Source organism: Poecilia latipinna, unplaced genomic scaffold (genome assembly GCF_001443285.1).
Source record: "Poecilia latipinna isolate Pla-1442-1.1 unplaced genomic scaffold, P_latipinna-1.0 Scaffold1283, whole genome shotgun sequence".
Classification (NCBI taxonomy): domain Eukaryota; kingdom Metazoa; phylum Chordata; class Actinopteri; order Cyprinodontiformes; family Poeciliidae; genus Poecilia; species Poecilia latipinna.
The window spans coordinates 47,523-63,234 of NW_015113899.1; the positions used below are offsets into that span (position 1 = coordinate 47,523).

At 38.1% G+C, this 15,712-nt stretch overlaps 2 protein-coding genes across 3 annotated transcripts in view; one reads left to right on the forward strand and one right to left on the reverse strand.

Moving 5' to 3' along the window:
* The first annotated feature begins 1,062 nt into the window (after window positions 1-1,062).
* Window positions 1,063-4,948, forward strand: desi1b (desumoylating isopeptidase 1b). Its single transcript, XM_015054880.1, has 6 exons — window positions 1,063-1,450; window positions 1,565-1,586; window positions 1,673-1,742; window positions 1,846-1,955; window positions 2,768-2,890; window positions 3,427-4,948. The coding sequence occupies exons 1-6, from the start codon at window positions 1,363-1,365 to the stop codon at window positions 3,506-3,508; spliced, it is 495 nt and encodes a 164-aa protein (XP_014910366.1). The 5' UTR covers window positions 1,063-1,362; the 3' UTR covers window positions 3,509-4,948.
* Window positions 4,949-8,225: 3,277 nt separating this feature from the next.
* Window positions 8,226-15,712, reverse strand: part of shisa8b (shisa family member 8b) — a 28,388-nt gene continuing 20,901 nt past the window's right edge. The window contains exons 4-6 of one of the 2 annotated variants that reach the window (XM_015054875.1): window positions 12,874-12,987; window positions 10,322-10,723; window positions 8,226-10,242 (exon numbers count right to left, since the gene is read on the reverse strand). In XM_015054875.1, the coding sequence (XP_014910361.1) occupies window positions 10,205-10,242; window positions 10,322-10,723; window positions 12,874-12,987 (554 nt within the window). In that variant the 3' untranslated portion in view covers window positions 8,226-10,204. Of the gene's footprint in view, window positions 10,724-12,873; window positions 12,988-15,712 lie in introns of both variants that reach the window. The other variant, XM_015054873.1, reaches the window with a different exon arrangement.

Here is a 15,712-nt window from a genome sequence, read left to right on the forward strand (position 1 = left end):
ATATTCTTGAATATGTATTCCCATTTCCTTTAGAAATGTAATAAATATTTTCTTTATCTTTTTATGTTCAACCAATGCCCTAATATTTCTTTAATTCTTGTTTTAAATCTCTCTCCACACACACTATGTTGTTCACATTAAATTTTATGTTTTACTGTCCATGCCACATTTACCTATTGAATGATTACCCTCAATGTTGGCTACAACCTTGCATGTTGTAGCTGTAACTTTGTAATCGCTGCTTGTTCTTTTCAACTTCCTTCAATTGTTTCAATTCTCCCTACTTTCTTCTGTGTGCAAAACAAATATTGATCTTTAGTTCCTTCCTCCCAAAGCTGCTGTCATCCAGATTTAACTTGGTACTTGATAATAAATTTTATTTCAGATTTACTAAAGGCAATTTCCATAATTCTAACTTTTTCCAAATACAATTTAGCTAGATGATCTGCTCATCATTTCCCTCAATGCCTTTATTAGCAGGTTAAGACATAAACCTAAACTTTACTTTAACTTGTGTAAGTCTAAAAAAAATGTCATAGTTGAGAATGGTTTTTGGACAAGAAAGACAAAATAGAAATCCTTTGAGCTATATAACAAGACAGGTTTACATAAACTCTTAATTCTATTACTTACTAAATCTACCCTGTTACAATCTTTATTAATCTGGACTTCTTTATGGATATCTAAAGTCTACACTCACATTGGGAAGCAAACAAAGAGGAGATGCCAAATTGTCCTCTTGGGTTTTTCCTTTTAATTTCAAATGTTGGCACATTTTCTTGCACGTTGTTTTTTGTGTACAATATTTTTATGTAAATTACAGATTAGTAAATAAAGTAGTTTAATAACTCACACGTTCTAGTTCACATGTAACTGTTTTACACATAAAAAATAAGTCTTTATATGAAAATATTTGGACATATACAGTACACAGCGTAAGACTGAAATCATCGTCATCAGGGCTGGTCCAGGGTTGTATGGGGGCTAAAGGGCATTGTGTTTTGGCACTGCCAGCCCTCCATTCACGTTAAAGAAGACTCGGTTCTTGACCAATCACAATGAAGGGGATGGAGTTTATTGTGCAGAATGCGGAGGCACTTTTTGACAGTCATGTTATGATTACATTAAGACAGTGACACAGCACTGACTGTCTTCGCCCATCAATCTCAGGCTGGATTTAACTCAATTTTCCTTTTTTTTTTTTTTTCCTGAAAGATAAGTCTGCACCTCGTCGTTATTCCTATAACACTGCTTCCACTTTTCGTATTCTGTTGCTAGCTAGCTAGCCGGAGGTCAACTTTTGTCGAGTCAGTCAGGCAACTTCGCCGTTGGTTTCAGTTGGAAAGGACTCCTTGTTGCACCATGGCCCAAAACAACTCTTTCCCGGTGAAACTGTTCATTTACGACCTGTCCGGGGGAATGGCTCGCCAGCTGAGTCCTGTTATGCTAGGTACGTTTGTGACTTTCTTCCTTGTTATGAAATACGCTGAAAACGATCGAGAATGAGCCTAAAGCTATATAATCTTATACATTACTGATATACTGTATGTGTTCATCTTCACAGGGAGACAGTTGGACGGCATATGGTGAGTATATTTCTTGAATGACAGCTTGTTATCCAACCTTTCATTTGGTAACAAGACGTGTTTTTGCTTCTTTTTTTTGTTTCCAGGCACACAGGTGTTGTTGTCCACGGAAAAGAGTTTTTCTTTGGTGGAGCAGGAATCAACAACTGCCTACCTGTAAGAATCATCTCCATATTTTCAGTAATGGATCGAAACTTGTGTTTGTTTCCCAGCTCGGCGTCCACTAAACGTTTGAAATGTGTGTTCTCTTTTCTGTCAGTGTGGCACTATACTGGGCCAGCCGAACTCAATAGTGGATTTGGGTTACACCGAGGTGAATGAAGATTTGTTTCAGGAGTATCTGGACTCGCTGGCTGAGTCAGAGTACAGGTAAAGACGTAGCAGCTGACATTTAAGTACACACAGTGGACCTCAATCTGGTTAGAATAGGAGAATGATATAGAAAAAACCCTGTGATAACCTGATTGGACGCCCTTAAACCCGTCTAGTTGATGCAGCTTTCTTAGTTTACATCTGCCAATCTGTTCTGCAAATCTTCTCATTTGAAACTTTTAGCTAAAACCACAGATTGCAAAGATATCAGTCAGGAGAAGGGTACAAAATTACTCCACAACACTATCAACTGTATTCACCACGGCACAGTGAAGGCAGGAGAAAATAGGGTACAAGGGTAGACGTAATAAGGGTTGCAGATTTCCTTCCTCTCAAAGAAAACATCCAGACTTGGCTGAAATCTCATGAAACCTCGCGCAAGAATGTATTTTGACCTGGCGTGACGAAGCTGGACGTTTTAGGCTAGGATTCCAAATGCTGCATTTTTCACAAAGGAAACCTGGCGGGGGCATCATCACGCTCTGGGGTTTCACGAGCCTAGGGGTGCACTAGTTGCAGTTTTCTGGCCGATTATCAACCTTTAAAAAAATGTGTAACATATTTACTAAAAGACATATTAAAATAGGACACCATCGTTTTGGACAAATAAGTAATTTTACTGGATGACTTTTAGTAAAGCTGTTTTGAAATGTATCTTGTTGCAGTGCATTGCCAAGTCAATGTCTTTGTTGTTTTAATTTATTAATTAAATGTTTCATTTTTCCTTCTCGCCTTTCTCTCTTCTTGGCTGAGTTACAATTTCCCCAAAATATAATATTGTTTTTCCTCTTCATTCTCCCTCATCGAAGAGGCGACAAGTATAACATGTTTGAGCACAACTGCAACACCTTCAGCAACGACGTGGTGCAGTTCCTCACCGGTAAAAAGATCCCGTCGTACATCACAGACCTTCCATCTGAAATACTCTCCACGTAAGTTTTCACCTCCTCCTCTCTGGGTAAACCATGTCTAATTTGTTTGTCAAATATTGCTGTCGCAACTTCTTAACATTCTTTGCTGTTGGAGAGCATCTGTGAACGTTAAGCTTTTGCGTCTCATCACAGATGCTGAATCAGATTTGGATCTGGACTTTGGGCCATTCTAGCACATGAACGCATTGTGATAAAGCGCAAAGTGAAAGTAGAGGATTAAAGTAGTGAAGTGGTGATTTGCTCATCTCAAACAATACTGAACCAAAAAGCCAACAGGAGTGGAGCTTCTGATCCTTCTTTTAACAAACTCAAACTTTAACAGATTGTTCTACCTGAGCTGTATGTCTCCTTACCTCCTCCAGAGCTATCATGGACTTATTGTTTGCCACAGAAAGTCCCAGTAAAATGCATTAAAGTTTGTGTTTTGTAAAATGAAAAAAATCAAGAGGCACTATAAAGTTCTCTAAGCGAATGATTGTTTGGATTTGTTGATACGTTTTGACTTCAGTGTCCCTCTCCCTGCGTTCATTTTGCAGTCCGTTTGGCCAGGCCATCCGGCCACTCTTGGACTCCATGGCCGTGAATCCAGGAGGAAACAACATCACTGGACAGCGATAAATAAAGCTATGCATACAGAAGAACACACTTGATAACCTTTGTGCCAGCAACCTCTGCTACCAGTCACATTTGCAGCGAAGCTGCTGTCATCAGGGCCCTTTACTCTACTTAAAAAAAAAAAATCACCTTCAAGGTTTGTTTCTGCATGTAAGTGTATTGCTAGGACTACCTGCAAACGAAGCCTGTGGACAAAAAACAAACAAAAAAACATTTTCACTCTTTACGTTAGCTTTTGTTCATAAACTTACTTCCACTTGCTCAGCCAAAAATCTGCAGAATATTTTTGAAATTGTCTCATTAAAGACGAGATTTGTCGAGCATTTCCTTAAGGTGCTTTGTTAGGTAGAGGTTTTAACATCAAAAACTTTTATAAAACATCTTCCTGCCATGTATTGAACTTAATCTATAACCGGGATTTATCTTTCGAGTGCAGTACAAAGTTTCTGTTACTAAATGTTGGCCTTTTTCTGTCTCTCTAAATGGGTGAAACATGGATGTTGAGCTTACGAATAAAATAAAATGTAAAAAAACTTAGCTAGCTTAGCTACACAGCTAGCTACGTATCTAGCTAGCTACCGGGTCCACTTAAACACATTGTGAAGAAGCAGTTTAAAAATCAACTTTATCTAATGGTTTCCCTTTAGAGTTTATGAGGACAGTTTGTTTTTTAGCTTCTTATAAGTATAAATTAAAAATCTATGAAGTTCTTTACTGCTCAGGTTGTGGTATTATTTTCATTTTATTCCTAAAGCTCAAATGCAAGGGTTACCCTCACTGGGGAAAATAGCTTAGTCAAAACTGTTCTGCTGGCTTTTTATAACATTGTCTAGGAAACCTGTTTTTACCAATTTTAAGGTATCTTTAAAATGTATTTAAAAAGCACTTTAAAAATCAGACATCATATTTGAACCTCATGTCATTTAGTAACATCGTTTTTTGCTTTTTTTTCTGAAAACTTCTGGACCAATCTGCTACATACCTCTGATTTGCTACATTTGGATTTTTATTATTAGCACATAATGTTTTTATGCACTAAGTACCAGAATCAGGTATTTGTACGAAGAGGCCTTATCAATGCAGTTGAAACAACATCAAGTTCATCTGAAGTAGTTTTTTCTTTTGGACTCTTGTTTAGATCCTAATCATAGCTTTAATTTTTCGATTACGACTATAAATTGTGTGCAGGTCACTGTAAATGAAAAAAATATATATATTAAAGATTAAGTATACAATACCTACAGAAGGCTGTAAGGATGAAAAGAACAGGCTTTACATGTTTTATCTTATTTAAATGTTATTAATCCCAATTTTAAGTGTGAAGTTGTGTAAGTGAAACGTATTCTAAAATGATGCTAAAGTATCTCTTTCGCAATATGGGTTTTGTTAAATGTTTGAAAATGAAGCTCTGATTCTGAACTATTAAAGTCTCTGCTAAAAGCTCTCCGTCTTCCTTTTATGTTGAGAAAAACATTCCGTTTCACTGCATTACGTGAATTTTGTGTCCATGTAGTACGAAAAATGACCACAAGATGGCTCCACAGTCAAACTTAATATGTAGGAACTTTGTTCAGGGATTGTAAATGCATATTCCAGTGTATCATAGTACATAATACAACAGAAAGCACGATATTAATAAGTTATAACCCCTCAACAAAACCTTTTAAAAACATTTAACATAAAAATAAAATAGACAAAGCCTCACATATATTATACAGTCTTTACTATTTCATCTTTAAAAGTGGCATCCATTTCTAAACAAAGTCTTATAAAGAACATTTTGGGTATAAATTAGTTGTAAGAAGTACAGATGAATACAATATATATATGTACACCCTTTTCTGCATATTGTCACACCAATGTGCTGTATTGATGTTTTGCATTTATATAACACAATTAACATTTATCTGTCATGTATTTTTTTTTAAATTATGCTACAGTAGATTAGCTTCAAAGTCTTGGAAGCAAGCTTTCACATGGCAAAGCCTGCAAGTTCACAAAAACGGATGCAAATATGGATCTTCTGCAGGTCTGTTCAAAATCTGTTATATTTTGAACAGGAACATTAATACCGTTTACATTTGTCCCGTTTTCCTCTGTTCTATAAATATTTTCATTTTTCACAAAATTGCACATAAGAAAGTTACACCACTCGTCAATGAACAGTCATTCTGAGCCTGACATGGAGTAATGTTACTGCAGTTACAGATACTTGTTTACAGCCCTTATAAAAGAAAGGAATACCTTTACATAAACAGTGATTATAAATAGCAGGATTGTTCTAATTTGATGCACTTCCTCAAACAACAAAGGACAATGTGCATAAAAGAAATTGTAATCTACACACATGGTAAAGATTTTTTTTATAAACACACAACAAACAGGTTAATGAGTTTACCAAAGCAGATACAAAAATGTTTTTTTTTTTTTTTTTTTTTTTACAGTGATAGAAAACATTTCTCCCTGAAACTGGGAAGGATGCTAAGACAATTTTTAGAGCATTAATAAACAGGAAACATACACAGAACTCCTGCATCGATGCTCAGAAAAATGGGATGCAGAGAAAGATAAACAAGAGTTTGATTTATTTTCTGTCACAGCACTTATAAATACTCCAGTGATTACAACTAGTGGTAAAAAGCAACCAAATCATCAAAAAACATGGAATATAGGAGTTTTTGAAAATACTTCAAACCTGCAGTAAGCTGTTTTGAACCATTAAGATGAAGATGAGATTCTGATTGGATGATGTGAGGAATGAAACAGGATCTGGATTTCAGTTTGGACAAGAACGGATCCACATTGAAACATGCACTGGGTTTTTACCAATAAATCAGGCGAATCATTTCTGGGTTTAGGCCAATAAGGATGACTAAAAATATTCCCCTTTTTTAATCATCAGATTGTTGAGGCATCTTTTAGATACATGTTATTACTGTTTTTAGAGTCAGATTATGCCCTTTAATATTTTTCACAAGTCATATGTGATTCTAGTCGTCAGCTGGAAGGAGATGAAGATGTGCGACAGACAGAATGACAGTTGTCTTAATGGTTAGCGTTAGCTATTGATCATTTTTTATGTGTTAAAGAGACCAACTTCATCTACCACTAATATTTTTGAGGGTTTGGCAGTTTAGCATTAGCTTCTGCTAGTATTTTTGTGTTTAGTAGTATAGGGTTAGTTTCTGCTAATATTTTTATGTGTTTAGCGGTTTGTCATCTTGAAAAATGGCTGCTTTGTTAATTTTTTTCAGTTGCTCACAGTTTTTCAGTTTTGTTTTTTTAAAAACAAGCCCCTGGGAACATCTTTACCAAGTTAGGTTCTTGTATCCGCATGTGAAAAATTTTGCTAACATCTTCAATTACCTGCTGCTCTACAGTTAAAAAGTACTTGTAAATCCGGTTGGCTCAGCTTAGAACAAAACAGCATTCATGCTGCCACCCAGTCCCAGTTCACTTTTTCAGTAAACTCTGTGTTCATGTTTGTGATGGTAGGTATGGCTGTCGTGAAGACTTGGTGACCCCAAGTGATATTTCTGAAAATAATTATTTCTTGAAATAAATAAATGAATTTAAATCAATGGTTGGATTTTTTCCTAAATATTTCAGTGAGATTATGCTGCTACAATAGCAGAATAATTCATTCTAATCCTCTTTCAACGTCTTACCCAGGAGTTGATAATTAACAATTCAGACTCTTTTTTTCATGTTGCGTCTCACCTGAATTGTTTTTACCTAATTCCAAAACTCAGAACCAACGCAAAAGAATCACTGTTTTATAAAAACAAAACAAAAAACAAAATGAAAATCTGCCAGAAAAAACAACAGAAATCTCATTACCGAATCTCATGGGAAGCATTCCTGGATGGATGTGCCGAACACTGCAACGGTTCCTGCGGGTTTCGTCCGCTGTGAAGTCCAGTCGAGGGATTCCATTAGCTGCTGCGTGAACCTAGCAACAGCTGCGTACAACGTCCTTTGAAATCCAGGCCGCATCAAATAAAAGATGTCAAATCCTCCAGGTCTGGAATAACAACCCGCGGGTCAGAAATCACACACAGGCATCTACACACTCGGAGTTATGACTCAGACAGTTCAGGAGTGAAAGACCCACATCTACACCGACTTCCTTTCCTTTCCCCCTCCGAGGAAGGAAAACACGTAGCAATGTACGTTTTGTTGTTCTATTTTCCTCTACTCTCTACCTCCTTTATTTCCTCTTTCAAAAGAGTTTTAGCCACTGGCTCCTTCGCTGTCCCCCCACCCCTCTCCTGTTGGGATGGAGGCTGATAGAAACTGACATGACGGTGGAATTGTCCTCACCATCGAGTTAATGTGACCCAGGGGAAGCTGTCCATGTACGCTTGGCCTGATTGCAAAGGATGCAAAGTGTGTTTTATTGTGGAAAATCTGGGAAAAGGGCGACGGATTGGAGGTAAACTGAAAGAAGGGTGAGTGAAACTCCTCAGCTGTACAATACACCGTTTTTTAAATCTCTCTAAACCATAAGCAACACAATTTCAACAAACTGTCCTCATTGGACGAGCAGATTTTCAAACTTCTTAATCGTCACTAAAGAATCAAAACTTACTCCGATCACTCCGGGATGCTCATTTTATTTACTAGACGAGTCGCATAGTTTGGAAAATGCTCTTTTTTCTGACTGAAACGTTATCTTACACACTGATTTTTTTTTTACTTCTTTTTCATTTTTTTTTGTTTTTACTCAAGGTCATGAATGAAGTGAAAATTTGACAGAAGTCAGCCCCATAAAGCAAAGCTAAAAACATGTCTAAAGTTGCATAAACCTCTACACTATTTGAACAAAAATAGTTGTTTGCATCTATTAAGTTAAAGAATCAATGTATATTTGACCGTTTTATTACTATTTTTATGTTTCTTAACAGTGCAACAAAAGAGACATGAAAGAAAAAAAAGGAAAAAAAAATACCCTTGTTGGTTAAAGGAAGTTGTCACTTCAATGCCTTGCAGAAGTATTCACACTCTGAAGCTTTGAGTCGCTGCCTGTTAGAACCTGGCTGCAGTTACAGCTGCAGGTCTTCTGGGCCGTTTCTACCAGCTTAGTTCACCTGGAATCAGAAAACGCTTTTTTTATTTTTTTTTATTCTGAGATTAAATTGGAAACAAAAGAGGACTTCTCAGGGGAGTTGAGTTGATTGCGCAGGATTTTATTTTGGGGTGTCTGTGTAAAGTGGCCAAAAATTTACTTGTTATATTCTTATTTGTAAAAAAATATAGATATAAATTTAAAAAAGCTATAACATTTCCTTCTAACTGTACCCATTATGTTGTTCTATTACATAAAACCACATAAACTACACTGAAGGCTGTGATTAAGTGACTAAATATGACATAATTCATAATTCAGGTGCATGATTCCTTATTCTATTGCCCCCTATATTTATTGAAAATGCATAAAATAAACACCATGTTTGAATTATAAAACTCAAAGGAGCAGTTTTATATACATAAGCCCAAAACATAGGCCAGTTTGTACACAGGCTAACTATAATTTACTATGTAACTATTTCTGAAATAAACCTTTATTTACTTCAACTACCTGGAGACTACTTTATTTTAAGAATGAAAATTGTATTTAAGAACTACTATTAATGACAAAAACTGTCCAGTTTCTCAGATAGTTTGAATTTCTTTGGACAAACAAGTTAGCAAAAAGGCTAGTACTAATATTGGCGTGTATGCTAGCTTTTCAAATGATTTGCTTGACAACCTGATCACATTATTATAAACACAGAAACAAAAAGCAATTATAGTAAGCCAATTTTGAATTTTATATGCTTCATCCATTGGATGAGATACAGTACATCTTTCTGCATCATGGTTTATGTTGATGTAAATAGCATATTTCATTAAAAAACAAAGAAAAATGCTAAAATTTGCCGTTTCCTCTTCTGTTATGAATATATACTGGGTGTTTCTGTGTTTTTTGTGTCAAAGCTCTGGGCTGTACCAGACTCTGGTAAAATGAGAACCCATTGTTTAATCTCAGATTTAATATGATCAGCTGGTTAGCTAGGCAGCTAACTCCACCGGAGTTAGAGCTCCATCTACTCCCAACTCTGCCAGATTGCATAGCAGTGTTACTGATTCACTATCTTTACTCCAGGCAAGAAACCATAATATAAGTTCCCTAAAATGTGGTTCTTTTTTGGATTTAAGGAACTAATTACAGTGTGACTAGTTGGTTTAGTCTCATACCTGGGCTAGCTACCAGAACCTTTACTTGGCTAACACAAGTTTGGAATTTGCTCCTCTGACATCCATATTAAAACCAAAACATTAAAAATAAAAACATGTTTGTGGACAAAACCAAGCTCCGACTTCTAAACTATAGACAGAGAAACATTGGTTTTATCCAGACCGGATCTCTACAGGGCTTGATCAACTGTAATCCTGTGATATAGCAAAACTGCAGCGGTTGAACATCTACAAGCCCAATGCAGCAGAGAGGAGCCTGAGTAGCAATGAGTCTGTCTCCTGGTTTTTTCCCACTAATTGAAAATCTGAGCTCTTGTTTTTTCATGTACATTGGAAGGCGTGTCCTTGCTTAACCCCCGGTCATGTTGGACTGTAAGGAAGTGCAGTACCTGGCTCGCTCCAAAGTTTTTCTTGAGTTTAGCATTGTGGTAGGTCACTCTCACTGAAACACTCAGACAGTCACCTCGGTGGCGCTGTGGGTGGAGTAGCTCTTCTGCCTGGTGTGGTTGTAGTATGGGGGTTGAGAAGTGTGCTGGCTGTGGCCGTGGTGACCCTGCCCTCCTCCTCCGTACATACCTCCGTAGGACTGGTTAACCACTTCTTGCAGGTTCTCTATGCTCTGCTGCCGCCGTGTTGAGTAGCCGTGTCTCCGGGTGGAGCTGTGCAGAGAGGAGGAGGTGTGCGCCGGAGCGGAGGTCTGTCTGTGGACGTGGCGGGCGGCCGGCTCCCAGGCTTTGAAGGCCGAGTTGGAGATGAACGGGTGCGTGGTGGTCTTGGGGAGGCGCGAGTGCTCCAGGTGGTTGGACGGAATGGAGATGGACAGAGGGGTGTGGAGGTCGCGGTGCCCAGGCAGAGGCTGGTGGATGTAGGACTTCTCCTTAGGCTGCAAGGGCTGGAAGGCAGGAGGCGCTGCGGGTTGGTAACTGGAGAAGTCCATGACAGGAAAGCTCTTATAGTAGCTACGGGAAGCGGTTTCGGCTGCATAGGGAAACACAAGAAATATTTCACTTTCAGATCAACTCCTCACTGAAAAAGTTTCTAGTCGAAACATTATGAAATTGTTTAAGTTTAACATTATCATGACTGTAGTGGTTTTATCTTCCCAAACGTTAGCATGCTACAAACAGCATTAGCTTCAAGGTTATTTTCTTGGGTACAATTTTAATCTTTTTTTCCTAATGGGGATAAAGAATGGTGTTTTTATTTCTATATATATATTTATTATTATTCTCAGCCTTAGCTTTTCCCACAGAAAGAACATTATTCTTAAATAACTGCAACAAATGAAACAAATGAATTTTCATTTGATAATTAGGCCAACAGTGGAAAAACTTTTTTTTTCTTCTATTTGGCCCCTTTAAACTTGTTTATTCTTTGGAGTCATGTTGAATTTGTCACAGTGTGTTTCAGCGCTGAGTCATATGGAAGCAGCCCTAAACGTACCGTCCATGTGAAAACACAGTCTGTCTTGGGAAGAACACCCATCTCTGAATCACACTTAATCCGCGATGCGCTTAGCTTCATCGCCCTCAGAGCCGAAACTTTTGTTTGCCAACACAAAAATGAGGTTTTCGTCAAGTTTTTTTATTTGTCTGCACCTGCTTTTCAAATCATTTGTTTAGGGGGAGATGAAAGCGTAGTTCCTCTAGCAGAGTTTGATTTTGTTTTTTCAGAAAATAAAGAAGTCTGGATTGGAATAAAAAAAAAAAGAATAGAAAAGAAAAAGAAGGTCAAGATGAGAGGAAAGGTTTGAAAAAGATCTGAGGGTTTTCAACTGTTTGCCCTAAAGGTGAGCCAGCAGCTTTACTCATCCTCTGCTGAGACCTTGGCAGCATATGGCAGCCTAAGAAGGACAGACTTCCTGAAAAGTGCAACGGAGACGATGAACGTGAAGATATGCGTGTCGCACAGTTTCATAAATCCCCCCATCATAAGTCTAAAAACTGTCTGTGAATATTTGTCATTCTAAAGCAGGAGAGACGGATCATTTAAATGAACCAGACTCCACAGTCATCCCTGCATCAAGTCTAAGTCTAATTACAATACCCGCTTTATTTCATTTAAAGCAATTTTGAACCATCTTTTACTACCTAATTAGATTATTGCTTGAATGGAATGACATTTATGAATCAGATTTTGAAGCGTCTCATGTCGTAAGTTGAATCTAAAGGCTCATCCTTTCTAAAGAAAAAAAGCTAAAATGTTGTAGAAACGCTTTAATTTTTAATAACAGCCTCTAATTACAGCTGTTTGATCATTGTGGTGGTAAACCCTGTCGCTTCCATTTTCCCTGTTGATATTTTTAAATATAAACTAAAATATTTGGCTACATAAAAAAAGTACAAAGCTACTGGAATAAATATTATTTTGGTGTAAAACATCTGAATTCCCCTTTTATGTAATTTCTCTAAGCTTTGCATCACCTGACCTTGTGGTAAACCTGTGAAGTTTTCATGGTGGAGTTATGGACCACAGCCACCGACGAACAGCTGAAATTCACAAAAACTTGAGACTGTCTCTAAAAATGCTGATGACTTCCTATTTTAATAGTTCAAACACCAAACATACCTTAATATGAATCGATACACGCAGTGGAAACTTTCTTACCCCAGAAGCTAGCATCCATTTCTTTTTTTAGAGTACAACTTTTAGGTGTACAGCCTATCAGCGCCAAGTAAAACAAATGGCGCTCCTGGATTGGCTGCTTTGCAAATGCCAACAGACTTTCAGTGCTTTTGAAAACATTTTTTAAATCATTTACATTCAGCACTCCTTTGTAAAACCACATTTTCTCTACAACTACAGCAGCAAGTATTTTGCTCAGACTGGCTAAATCAGAAAATGGTACAACCTCTCCTACAGAATAATTACTATGCTCGCCAAAAGGGGAGTTTCTACTTGGAAAAACAGCAAGATTTTAGATCCCTGTCGTTGATAATTAGTGGAAAAATGATGCCATGGGCAACATGTAGAGTTGAGTCTTTAAGATCAACGCCTGGTGTGTCCAGAGGGAAAGGCAGCCTCTTCTTTATGCGGGTCATGTACTGCTGTCTTAAGACTACTGTAAAGGTTACTGTGTCGGTTGCAGTCAGCATCATTTGGAGAGTGTGAGGGTGTTTGCCACTTACCCACAGCTTTGAGGGAGGCGTACTTGTTGAGTCCCAGTGTGCTGTGGTTATTATGCGGCTGCGGAAGGCCCTGTCCAAACGCACCGTAGGCTGCGTTATTCAGCTGGTGCTGTTCTGTTAAGAGACACACACACACGTAAAAACGTTAGAAAACATACAGTAATATACGCACGCTGGCGGTTTCTGATATGGGCGACATTGGCAACCGCACAGGGCAGCATGAGGCATGAGCATCCTGGAAATGTCTGAGTTTCTTCTTACAAATTTTTGACTTTTCAAACTCAGAGATTTCTTAGCTTTTTTCTAGAAAATTTCAGAGATTAACCTCAGAATTTGATTTTTTTTCTTGCAAATTTTAACTTTTCTAACTATGAAATTTCCAAGATTTTTTTTTCTAGAAATCTCAAAATTTCAGAGTTTTTTTTCTCAGAAATGTACTCCTTTTTTTTTCTATCCACACTGGCCCTAACGTGGCGTCGTTTTTTCTGTAATTCCTTCACCCGTTTCTGCAGCAACCTCGACTCTGGTCTTGATAAAGTTTCATCAGTAAAATACATGCTAACTAATGTTGAATATAATATTTGTATGTGTTTTCATGGCAACATTTTTCATGGGAAAATGAGGACAGAACAAAGTGGAAAACATCACAGGAGTGTAAACATATTGACTGCTGTGTTTTCAGGTCTTTACTTCACTCAAACCACAACCTCTCTTGTCTATTTATTGCATAAGTAACAGTGCACAGCAGATGAGACAGCATTCCTATGGGATATTCAGCATAATAACATAAAAAATAATAATAAAGAGATAAAAAGAATGTATAAAAATCGGAGTTAAGGGCAGTTAAACAGCGCATAATCTTAGCATTCAAACAGCCTGAGGCGGAAAGCTCTGCAGCAGTCTGGCGGTTCTGTTTTTGATGTTGCGTTACTGTTTTTCTGATGGCAGCAGTTCAAAAAGTTTAGGGAGAGGATGTGAAATTCAGAACATCAACACAATGTCTCTGTAGAATGCTGCTGGGATGCTGGAAGGTAGTGATGTTTGTTTCACTTCCCCCTTTCCTTTACGGCAGCTGTGTTCAAAGTGTGGGTGGCGGGCCCATTTGAGACCATAAGAATGATTCTGTGTGGCCTTCGCCTGCATTTCAACAATAATACAGATTTACATATACAACTGCAAGCGATCCATAGAAAGAGATTGTTGTAGTATGCTGCAGTTTAAGGGCCAAAATTAAGACTATTGCACACCACTACTCCTTCCTCATGACAGTAGGTTGTATCCATTCCAAAGCTAGCAGCTGAGCTGATTAATTATAGGCAGACATCAGTAACTGAACGGCCAGCGAATGAGAAATGAGAAGGACTAGTGACTAGCATTTCTAGATTGGTCATGCTCTGAACTGCCCTCCTGTCCATTAGGATGTATAGGCTAGCGTTAGCCTTGGATGTGGATAGGTTAGCCTTTAATAAGCTACTGTTAGCCTTGGATAGGCTAATGTTAGGTTTTTATATGCATATGTGTGTCACTTTGCATATCAAAGGCTTTTAACACTAGTCCAAGATTAGGCTAGTGTTAGCCTTGGATAGGCTAATGTTAGCCTTGGCTAGGCTAGTGTTAGCCTTGTATAGGCTAATGTTAGCCTTGGCTAGGCTAGTGTTAGCCTTGTATAGGCTAATGTTACCCTTGGCTAGGCTAGTGTTAGCCGTGGATAGGCTAATGTTAGCCTCGAATTTGCTAACATTAGCCTTGGTTAGGCTGACAGCTTGCATGCACAGGCTGGCCACCTGTGACTCGTAACCTTTTTCTTTAAAGAAAACTTTATCAAGAAAAATAGTTGGCTTACAATATCTGTAAGCGTCAAACATCAGAAGCACTGATGTGTTCTTTTCATTGAGTTTACTGTAATTCAACATGACAACAAGCATAGTATAGGCTTGCAATAGCCTTGGGTATGCATATATTAGTCTTGAAGAGGCTACTGTTAGCCTTGGCTATTGTTAATTAAAGCTAACTCTATTGCGCTAGCGTTAGCCTTGGTTAGGCTGACATGCCTAAGCTGCTCACCTGCGACTCGTGAATTTTATCAAGAAAATGGTTGGCTTACAATTTTTGCAAGCGTCAGACATTAGAAGCACTGACAAGGTCTTTTGACAGAGTTTACTGTAATTCAATGTGACACCAACCTACTGTATAATAAAGAGCTCAGGTTAGCTTTTTACTATGAGGCTGGTGACTTTGAGGCAGAGGTACATCCCAGATGGCCAACCGGCCTCGTGCCGATTGAACCGAGGTTAATGAACAACGGAACAAACGGGTGAGGAAGTAAAGCTCTGACTTTTAGCATTAATGAAGCCCACTGATGCACCCGGCGCACTTGGTGTCCGCCGCAGGGATGGATAAACACATGCACAGCACTCATGGATGCTCACAGGGACACTTAAGTATCCAGGTCATTTGAGACACACAAGATCTGCTGAATTTTTATGTCTCTGTTTAATCTAGCTTGTGTGTTCAGCTGACAGAGCAAAATGATCGTGTATTGATATGCTTTTTAAATCAAGGTCAGATGTTTAAATGTGTGCACACATTTAAAAAAAGATAAAACAGCATGGCATTGAAGACACAGTTTCAGACGGCATCTGATCCTGTCACAGCTGGGAAGGATGGAGAAATATGCGTAAGAACAGCAACTTATGAATGCTAAGTACATTATAGGCTGACATAAGAGAGAAATGGAGTGGAAATCATGAGCACAGAGAAAGAGACAGAGGGTAACTGGTTGTTCTGCTTTGTTTGTTGCTTTTTCTAAGAATTGGTGATTTTCTGCTATTTGCCGCAA